General features: G+C 41.2%; 1 protein-coding gene across 2 annotated transcripts in view; it reads left to right on the top strand.

Annotated features, from left to right (window-relative positions):
• The window catches only part of LOC111975381 (carboxyl-terminal PDZ ligand of neuronal nitric oxide synthase protein), a 193,785-nt gene extending 184,043 nt beyond the window's left edge, over nucleotides 1–9,742 (top strand). For both annotated transcript variants that reach the window (XM_024003639.2, XM_024003638.2), the window contains 2 exons: nucleotides 5,230–5,575; nucleotides 6,550–9,742. In XM_024003639.2, the coding sequence (XP_023859407.1) occupies nucleotides 5,230–5,575; nucleotides 6,550–7,192 (989 nt within the window). In that variant the 3' untranslated portion in view covers nucleotides 7,193–9,742. The remainder of the gene's footprint in view (nucleotides 1–5,229; nucleotides 5,576–6,549) is intronic.
• The last annotated feature ends 1,193 nt before the right edge of the window (nucleotides 9,743–10,935 follow it).

The raw sequence follows: 10,935 nt of genomic DNA, 5'->3' as shown, positions 1-10,935 counted from the left end.
GTTCGACAAATCCCAAAAGTATCCGAAATGGTCGTAGAAATATTTCAAATGTTTTTTATAATCAACCTCAGGTTGTCTTTAACAAACATAATCGATAATATTTCAACCGGACCATAACCTATCTTTAAGAGAGAAAACGGAAAATGGGGAGCCCCTCTCTCGCGCGCAGGAACTATTCGCAGGACCACTGACTAGTTTTGAAACATCTCGCTCATTTTTCAAAATAAAAGCCTGAAACTATGTCTAAAGCCTGGTCACAGCCTGAGGAAGCCATTGAAAAAATTATCTGGTTGATACCCCTTTAAATGGAGGTTAGACAGGCCAGGAAACCAAGTTTAACAAATATATATATCACTTCCGGGTTAGATTTTTCTCAGATTTCGCTTGCAGAGATAAGTTATTCTTATTCTCACAGACAATATTTTGACAGTTTTGGAAACTTTGGACGTGTTTGTCTATCCTAATCTGTAAATATATGCATATTCTACGATCTGGCCAGAGAAAATTTCAGTTTTACGTTGGGTACGTTATTGAAGAAAAAATTAATAATATCTGACCCCTAGCGCTAAGATGTTATTAACAGGCACCGCATGATTATATGCAACGCAGGACAAGCTGTCGTCTTGGCTATGCCAGATTAAGTGATATGACATGCTATTCTATAAATTCTCTCTGTAATTAATATTACCTGATTGAGCTAATCATGTAATGTAATTAACTAGAAAGTCGGGGCACCACGAAAGAGTGTTTATAGAGCTGTTATCTTCCGAATAAACTCTGAAAGACCTAGTAATATTTTACATCAATAGCAGTCATATTAATCGTCACCTTATTTCAGTCTCATCTGAAAGTTGTAAATTCTTGGTTATCTTCACGAACCCTGGCTAACAAGTTGAATCAGCAATACAAAATTGGGTTTAATTATTTATTTACTAAATACCTAACCAATCCCACAGAATTACATATACACAGAATGCAAATTATGTCATACAGAAAACGTCCCTGGTGGACGGAGCCGACATGACGGCTGGTTACACAAATGGAGGGGGTTGGGTTTGAGTGAAAGAGCGGGAAGACTGAGGAACAAAGGGAGAAGCTGTGCTATYGTAAATACAGTATCTTATGCATTCTAAATTACCGCCCATTTGGATAAGGAAAATGCAATAAATATTTACTCTGAGCTGCGCTTCGGTAGGTTGGTCGTAGATGCTGGTTGTGTTGCCCAACGGAGATCTTCCTGTCCTCGGAAGAATGTSTCTGGTGGTAAATTGGATACGTTGTAGTATCGTCGTTGTGTGTTAGACTGGATACGTCGTCCGTCCACGTTTACAGCTGCTGTTGCTAAATCAACGGCTAGGATGTCTCACTTCTTTAGTGAATAAGAGTTCAAAGTTCATACCATTCACAACCAAGCTCACGCTGAGGTTGGCTTAGTTCTGTAGTTGACATTTTAGTCCTTTTTAACGTACGGACCGTCGTCCTATCATCCTCGGAACAGGTTACATTTTCGTCAAGGGCTTATATAGTGGAGGGAGAGAAGGGTGTGTTTCATAGTTTATAACCCATTTCTCTTCACAGGGGCGGGCCACTGATTGAGCAGAGCTCTAACCTTATGAAAACCCAATTCTCTCATTTGGAAGCTAAAATTACATTTAATCTTTTCACAAATAGTTTCATATTCAAACATTTAAATTGCACAACAATTCCATGTGAATCTGATAACTAKAATGTGTMGACTTTCCCAGATACAGTTTATGTCGTCCTGTCATCAGTCATAATGTCTCAGATGACAACCGAACTGACATCATATTCATTAAGTACCAACGCATATTTTCAACTGGTTCTATTACCGAAATATGGTTCCTTTCCCCCCACCGTTTGATGTTCCCCGACTATCTATGTTTAACAAAGGCTATTCAAGAGTCCTTCAGTAGAGTCAAGAGAGAGAGGGGAGAAAGGTATTYATGGGGGGGTCATAAACCTTACCCACAGGCCAACGTCATGACACTAGTTAWCCTTGTAATATCATCAACCATGTGTAGTTAACTAGTGATTATGTGAAGATTGATTGTTTTTTATAAGATAAGTTTAATGCTAGCTAGCAACTTACCTTGGCTCCTTGCTGCACTCGCGTAACAGGTGGTCAGCCTGTGATTGTATCCTACTCTCCTCTTTTCTCAAACTGTGATAACATCTCTGTGAGGAGGGCTGCTGTTGTCTGACTAACAGCTCAAGTCTCACCCACTGTTTGTGTGTGTGTGTGTGTGTGTGTGTGTGTGTGTGTGTGTGTGTGTGTGTGTGTGTGTGTGTGTGTGTGTGTGTGTGTGTGTGTGTGTGTGTGTGTGTGTGTGTGTGTGTGTGTGTGTGTGTGTGTGGTCACTCTGACAGAAGTGGGTTACTCACAGCTGAGAACAAAGTCTAAAGTTTTTCTTCAGATGAAGAGGAATGTTGAGTCCATAAAGAAACAGCAGCCTATAAGACTGATATAAAGCTCTGACTGACTCTGTAGAAGTTGTTATTGTCATGGACATTCTCTCTAAGGGTATATGTARGTAATACAGCCAATTATGCGACTCTGGAGATAAAACTTTGAATAACACTTCAGATAAAACTTTAAATGATAAATAAACCAATTGGAACGTTACGTTGCATTCCAGTATCTCCCAACTAGACTGGACCCTATGATTCTAAGTTCCAAAGTTGTGGCTAAACTTTGTTTCCTATTCCTGTGACTAAGGCTTCATTGGGCTGTGGGAGCATCTCAATAGTGTGACCTTTCTCCCTCTGTTCTGTTAACCTGGGTCTTTTTTCTCTGGTACAAAACGTTTCATTCCATCAGGTCCTTCGCTGGCCTGTTGTATAAACAGAAACCCAGTATACTGTACTGTACTGTATATGTGTGGGAGTGAAAATGCACTTACCCTGCATCTCATTCTGTCACTGACCTTGCTTTTGCTCAATAAACGTCTCCTTTCTTACTTTCTCTCTTTCCGTACTCCTCCTCTACTTAAATTGCTGTGCCACACTGTACCGTACTATCATAACAGCTGATTGCCTTTCTAGAATTCTGTCTCTTTCATTTAATTGTCTTTTTTTCATTTAATGATCTTTCTTTTATGTKTTCTGTTCTTCATTCCTATATGTTTATTCTCCTCTTGTAACGATGTACGCTGAGAGTCAGGAAGMAAGTTCAGGGAGTGAATACATTTCATAAATAAATGAACAAAACAAGAAACACGAACAGCGCACCAACATGAAACAGGAACAATGACGACTGGGGAAGAAACCAAAGGGARTGACATACTGTATAAAGGGCAGGTAATCAAAGAGGTGATGGAGTCCAGGTGATTGTAACGCTGGTGACAGGTGTGCACCATAAAGAGCAGCCTGGTGACCTAGAGGCCGGAGAGGGAGCRCACGTGACACCTCTGCACTTGAGCAGAAAAAACAAAACTTCGGTGTTAATTAAGAATTAACATGGCAACAATCCCTAAGGCTAGGCGGTTGAGAGCGAGAGAGGGAAAATAAGAGAGAGGGGGGGAAACAAGAGAGAGAAAGAGAGAGAGGGGGGTAGAGACAGGAGAGGGACACCAGTATGTATTGTAGTACAGGGTGTAGACAAACAAGCTCCAGTGTCTTAACATGGGGAGTTAATGTGTAATGGAGCTGACTATGTTTGTGCTATTTATTATCATGCCCGCCCATACTTAAAATTCTAGCTAAGAGAAGTGTGGGAACTGCTTTTCTAGCATAAATAGTGGCTGAGAGCTGTCACACAAACACACGCACACACACACAGAGATAAACAGATTGATTTTCTGTTAAATATWATTTTTGCCGAAGTGATACCGAAACGTTGGTAAATACCCATTAAATTGCTGGGAGATTATACATGGAGTGTGCGACTTTCTTTATTTTGATAGTTTATAGTTTATTCGCCGTTAGTCAGCACCTCCACACAAACAATTTTCTGGGTGTGCGCCAGCTCATGTTTTTTTTTAATCGAATATAATTTTTCTAACAGCACTTCTCTTTAGTCAGGCTACAGAGCATCCATCCCCCTGGCAAGCCTCTAACACTGAAAGGAGATATCAGTGTTTGTGTGAATAACCACCTGGATGTCCACTCTCCCTCTCTCTTCCTCCTTCAAACACCCTTCGTTCACTGCTGATTCATATTAGCACACTCTCCAAAGACACACTAATAAATTCTAAGATCTCTGGAGCTGCCAGTGTCTTTGAAATCATCTGAATTGCAGCCGCAACACAAAGTGAAGTCAAGGGCACCTGTGCTGTCTCACTGCTCTCACTGGTTCTTTCCATATATCTGTCGAGAGATGAGATGTGGTGTTTAGAGTTACAATCCAACACGGTTTTTAGCCGTAAAGTCCCTATTAGTCCCTATGATGAGCCCGTTAGGGCTCCGGAGCGTTTGTCTGATCAGCGAGAAAGAATCAGGCAGTAAATTGTGCCCCATTGGAATGTGCTCAGCATTCTGAACTCTACATTTTCTCTAGCATATGTACTGGAGGTTATTAGAAAACACTCTGCATAAGACCATCTGCTAAACGACTTAACTTAGAACTTAAAATGTATTTATATAACGCTTTGTACGCAATGTTTGGAACCCGCTTTACAAGTACACTTTTTATTCATTCTAAGCACTTGTTGTGTCTTACTAATGCCTTCTGAGAAATTATTTTCTCCACGAGGTAAGAAAATCTATTATTGTACTGTGGACTGACAACAACCCGCTTCTTTGTGCATTTACCCATCCTGTAATGCATTGTGGTCCCTTTTTCTGCTTCATTGTGATTGGTGGATGTGGTTATGCGCATGTGTCATTCCCTTGCTTGCATCATGACTTGTTGATGGTTGTGTAACGTGTTGCATCCATATGGAGGGGTTGTAACACTGTGCCTTGTGGCACCCCATTTGCTCATTCTATCACTAAGCCATACTTAAACATGTTTTTGATTTTGCAACATTCTGCAATGTAGCATAAAAGATGCAGTAAGAAATGGAATGTCAGGAGTGTTCTTTGGCTCCAGGTCATGAGATTTAATGTCGTCTATACATTCCATTTATATCTGTTCCATTCCATTGGTGCCTGTAATGTTCTATGTATCTGAAACCTTGCATTTAACTAGAAATGCCTTGATTGAATGTGCCCTCACAATACCCTCACTTTTATCTTACACGATCCCTATCCCTCCCTCTCTCCGTCCAGTTGACCAGAGTATGTTTGAGAACTCCAACGCCTCCAGAGCTCCAGGCCAGGGGCTCCAGGCCTCCAGGTTGACCCATGCCTCGGCCCGTCGCTCCCTGGTCACTGCTAACCCTGCTCTGGGTAGCAGCCCTGCCGAGGCCCCCTCCTCCACCACTGTCGCTGGAGGTCAGCAGAGGCTGAAGAACGCCCTGAACCTGGGAAAGGTGGTGGGGGCAAAGGTCAATGACCTGCTGCGGAGGAAGGAGCCCAGTCTTCTAGGAGACATCGGGGTCACAGAAGTCAACAAGAACGTAGGAGCAGTCTGGAGCAATATGGAGGAGATGACCCTGGGAACTACTGCCAATAGGTAAGGAGGGATACACACAGTACACATTACACATTACACACAGACACTTTTAGACACTGTGCTCTGGAGAATCCCTCCAATATTGGTTTTATTCTGAGTGAAACTGTAGCTAGTTATTTCAAAAAGCAACTTTTCACTCCATATTAAAATCATAACCACGGAGTCAAAGATGTTTAAATGATTCATCAGAGTAAGAGGAGGGTTAGTTAGACTGAAGACAGAGATTAAACCATACACACACACACACACACACACACACACACACACACACACACACACACACACACACACACACACACACACGCAGCCTTGGGTCTCCCTCTGTCTAAAGAGAAAGAATGAGCTGTCTGTCTACACACTGTAGCTGATCATTGATCTGTCTGTCTCTTGACTGAACTCGCTGCCGAACTCACATCCTCATCATATAATTGGTAAAACCGTGATGTGTGTTTGGGCACTGATGTGTTGAGAAATATGGATTGTGTGTGTGTGCGTGAGTGTGTGAGTGTACATGTGTACATGTGTGTGTGAGTGTACGTGTGTGAGTGTGTGTGTGTGTGTCAGCGACAGTGAGTGGTAAGTCACGTACAGACAGACTAGTCATAAATGACTGGTATTCTTTGCGGTGACTTACTTCTTATTACTATGGCAATGATAAGTCATCACCATGGCAATATGCTCATTTATGGGGGACAGAGAAATATTCCACTGATAATATAAACACACAGTCAACAAACACACACAATCTCACAGCATGAGACAGAGAGAGAGAGAGATGCGAGCAAGTAAGGGGGTGACGGGGAGGGATTGAACAATTGAGTCATTAATTTCAGGTTCAGGCAACGTATTAGGTTTTGTTCATAGCTAAACTGCAGAGCTAAAACGGATGTCTGTGCATCTTCTCTCTCCCCTGTCTACTAAACAGTCACAGRAACACACAAGGATTGACACAGTTCTCTTCTCTTTCCCTCCAGTCATACCTCTCTGGACTCCTTCCCTCGTCTGGACCCCCCTCCCCCCGGTAAGAAGCGTCTTCCTCGTGCCCTGAAGACCACCCAGGACATGATGATCTCATCTGACCCTGTCGTCACCACTCCCCCTGAGACCCCCGATCACTCCCTCCTCTCCTCCCCTGACAAGACCCCCCTCATTAGCAAGGAGCATACCCCACTCCAGGGAAAGAGGGATGGAGAGAATGATGGAGGGAGAGACGGATTCACTGGACTGACTGGCCCTCTGGACAGCGAGAGGAAAGAGGAGGATGAGGTGGTGGAGATGGAGAGAAATGGAAGTAKTAAGATGGATGGAGTGGAAGGGGATGAGACGGAAGAGAGGAGAGAGCCAGAGAAGACCCAGATTCAGCTCCAGCTCTCTGTCCCAGACCTCATCCATAAGGACCACCCGGACCCCCACAGGTCGAAGACGTCTGAGCCCAGGCAGAAGGCACCGGGAGTGGACACGAGGCTGGCCTCCACCCCTCTGAAGGCTCCATACAGGATCAGTCTGAGTGTGAGTGAGGATGGGCTGATGGAGAATGGCTCCCTCTGTATGAGAGGATCAGCAGTTACAGACACAGAGGAGCTTGAACAACACCCCGACCTGCTTTCCTTTGAGTAGAGACACACATAAACACATACACCACATACATACATACATACATACACACATACATGGATACATACACACAGACAGTGATGTGGTGAGGACTTGGCAGAGGGAGAGGAGAAGACAGAAATAGTGTGCGAGAAAATAAGAGGGAGAGAGGATGTTTTTGACTAGACCCTAGACTAGGGTTAGGGCACAGAGATATAGATTGAGATGTAGTGTGTTTGTATGTATGTGAGTGGGAGTTGGATATAGTGGTAGAGAAGTGGATTAAGGAAGGGTATGTGTGAGAGGTAGCAAGAACAAGACAGAGACAGGGAAAGAGTATCTATTTTAGGATCATGAAGGGACAGACCAAAGTGGCTTAGAATCTTTTCAAGACAACCAAAACCTCCTGGTCTGCCAAACATTGTTTTATAACCTTGTTTTAAGTCATGTTTTATAGTGTTAATCTTAGAAGATAATGCTGAAGGAAGATTTATACCCAAGGATTCTAGATATCTAGATTTCAAATAATTAATTTGAAATGTCATAGTACCCTATCATGCTGAGACAGAATGTATTTTTTATGATCTTTTATAATTGTTGCCCCTCAGAAAATGTCAAGCCGTCAGCGCTAAATATGAAAACAAAAGTGAACATGACCAGTAGCATAACACAGTTTTGCGGGGCCACCTCGCAAGATCTTGCATGGATTGCGGGGGTGTCTGGTACGCCAGTGAACACGACATAAACACTGATTAATATGATTCAACACCACAAGCTCTTTCTCTGTTTTATACGCCCACTGTTGTGTTCCTCATTCTCACCCTTCAAGTGGAGACATGTATTGTGGGAGACGTGCGATTGGGTTTGTTTCGCCTGTGYATGTGTCTGGTTTATGTTTGTTGATCGACAGTCATTGTTTTAGTAGTGCCTCTCACAGTCCTGTTGTTTTATTTCCTTTTTATGTGTCATCTTTATTTTGTAATTTGATTTGAAGTAATGGTCATTCTGCAACAAAAAAAGTTTTAAAAAATATATCACAAACACACACACAGGACACATAGTAGGACAGAATGAGGGGAATGTAAGGCAGGTCTCTCACAGAGAAAGGAGGCTTTGTCTGGGGCTGCTATTCTCACTTACAGGCTCCTCACCACTCTACTCATCTACTCCTTCTCTTCCCCTCTCATCCACTCCTTCCTGAGATGAACAAACAGATATAATCCACTATCACAGCCCTTTTATGCTCCTAGCACAGATTGAGATTAATGAGACTTTACACCAGTGTTTCACAAAACTGACCGTAGATCAGTGTGTCAGGGAAACTACTACTCCAATAGAACAATGCTTAGTTATTCTGGGTGGGGTGTATGTGGATCTGTGCTTTCATCAGTCAGCATACAGAATATTAGTCTGGACCCAGTATTTCTGGAATGTAGTAGCCAGACACTGAGACTGGAGAGAGAGAGAGAGGGAGAGGGGGGGGGGGCTGCAGGCGACAACATGAAGATTCATACCATTGGGAGTATTTACATCCAGATTGTTCTTAGCCTATTGTATCAACCGAGTGTTTTCCAAACCGTGGGTCATGGGGACCTGGCTGAAAATGTCTGTGACTAAAAACATGGATTTGTGTGATTGGATGTTGGAAAGGCTATATGTATGTCAATGTGTTTTTAGATAATCTGTTTGATAAGGCAACCTAATCATGATGTAAACTAAAGAAGTAATTGATATATTTTAAATGAATCAATCATCGTTTGTAGAGTCTAGACGGGTGTTGGCGTTATATTGTGATTTCTAAATGAGAACACTAAAGAGGACAGTTGCTTATTAAGCTACATTTTACAGCATCAACACATAGCTTATCTGTATCCATACTATGCTGACCACTTAAGTTATATCAGATCTTGAAATGTGAAGGAATATACTGTACATTTGTGGAAATATTTTTACTACACCTTTATAACGTCTCTGTATATGAAAATCTTTTCACATCTTAAGAAATTAATGAAAGTGATTTATTTTGAAATACAATTTAGTCAAAAATCTAGTAGAACATTTTTCTATTTCGCTAGTTGTAAAGATATTTGATTGAAATGGAATGATATCACATACTGTGCATTTGATTTGTTATGATTGATTTATTCATAATTGTAGTTATTGTTTTAAGTTTTGTATTCTACAAGATGGTCAATATAATTTCACTACTCCGCTGTTGAATGAAGGAAAGCTATAATGAGCAAGGATGATGTGGATGTGTGTGACTGTAAGAGAGAGAGAGAGAGAGAGAGAGAGAGAGAGAGAGAGAGAGAGAGAGAGAGAGAGAGAGAGAGAGAAGCTTGTGGTGTATTTAGAGACATATGGACAGTTCTGATGAAGACCTTTCACTGGAACAGTTTTTCTATTCATTATTTGTAATACATTTGGGTCACCATGTGTTACAACAAATCTGTGATTTAAATGTTTGTTTTTGATTTATTTAGATTTTATAGTTTTATGATTCTCTGTTTTTTAACATTGGGGAAATAGTTACTCTTGCTACTGGAAAATATAAAGTAAAAAAATGAAATATGACTCCTTGTGCCTGTAACTTATTGTCACGCCCTGACCTTAGAGAGCCTTTTTATGTCTCTATTTGGTTTGGTCAGGATGTGATTTGGGGTGGGTATTCAATGTTTTGTTTTTCTATGATTTTGTATTTCTATGTTTTGGCCGGGTATGGTTCTCAATCAGGGACAGCTGTCTATCGTTGTCTCTGATTGGGAACCATTACATTTACATTTAAGTCATTTAGCAGACGCTCTTATCCAGAGCGACTTACAAATTGGTGCATTCACCTTATGATATCCAGACCATACTTGGGTAGCCCTTTTCCCCCCTTTCTTTGTGGGAGGTTAACTTTGTTTGTGGCACATAGCCCTTAAGCTTCACGGTTGTTTTGTATTGTTTATTGTTTTTGTCGGCGTCATTTCTAAACAAAAGGAATATGTACGCTTACCACGCTGCGCTTTGGTCCTCTTCTGTTGACAGTCGTGACACTTATGGACGAAACGGAGAGAACTTASCGCTCTTCTCTCTTTTCAGAAGCTTTCCTGTCTATTTCGGGCCATACAGATGTGGGATCCTAATTTGATCACTTTTTTTATTGCTGAAAAATGTTGCTGCACAGCAGGAAATACACACTTGTAATGTTTTCGAGGTTTAAAAATGCTTCTAACTTTTGTAATTTCCACTTTAAAATGTCAGCCTTGATTTGCCCTAACATGTCAACCCATACAAGAAATGTCCATTAAAGATTTACTATGCAGAAATCGCTTCACCATTTCCTGGTTGCAAAATTCTAATTTCAGTTTATGTGACAAAACAAGCAAGTATAGTGTAGAGAATTATTGTACCATTTTCAATAACCAAAAATGTATTATTTTCCGCTGTTTGAAGCTGGTCTACCAAAATGAAAGTAAAAGACTTAAAAACTAAACTTAAGAATCGGAAGCATAGAAATAACGCATATTGAACAGATCTACCACTTCCTAGATTGCTTTCAATGAGAATGACAGATCTATAACTCACATTTCTATGTGAATTTGGTAGGTTACCCCAAAAGAATATTGCAACTAATTATAATCCACATAATAATTCACATTTCCTGTTGCTGCAAGAMTATTTTCCTGCTGTAGCAAACTGGCTCAGATTAAGATCCTACATCTGTATCCTATTGTATTACTTCTTACTCTCACACATAACCATGGCAACTTGTGTCACATTTA

The sequence above is a fragment of the Salvelinus sp. IW2-2015 genome, linkage group LG16, assembly GCF_002910315.2.
Source record: "Salvelinus sp. IW2-2015 linkage group LG16, ASM291031v2, whole genome shotgun sequence".
Lineage (NCBI taxonomy): Eukaryota > Metazoa > Chordata > Actinopteri > Salmoniformes > Salmonidae > Salvelinus > Salvelinus sp. IW2-2015.
Note: the sequence above shows the minus strand (reverse complement) of the source record. Positions and strands in the feature narration are given on the sequence as shown.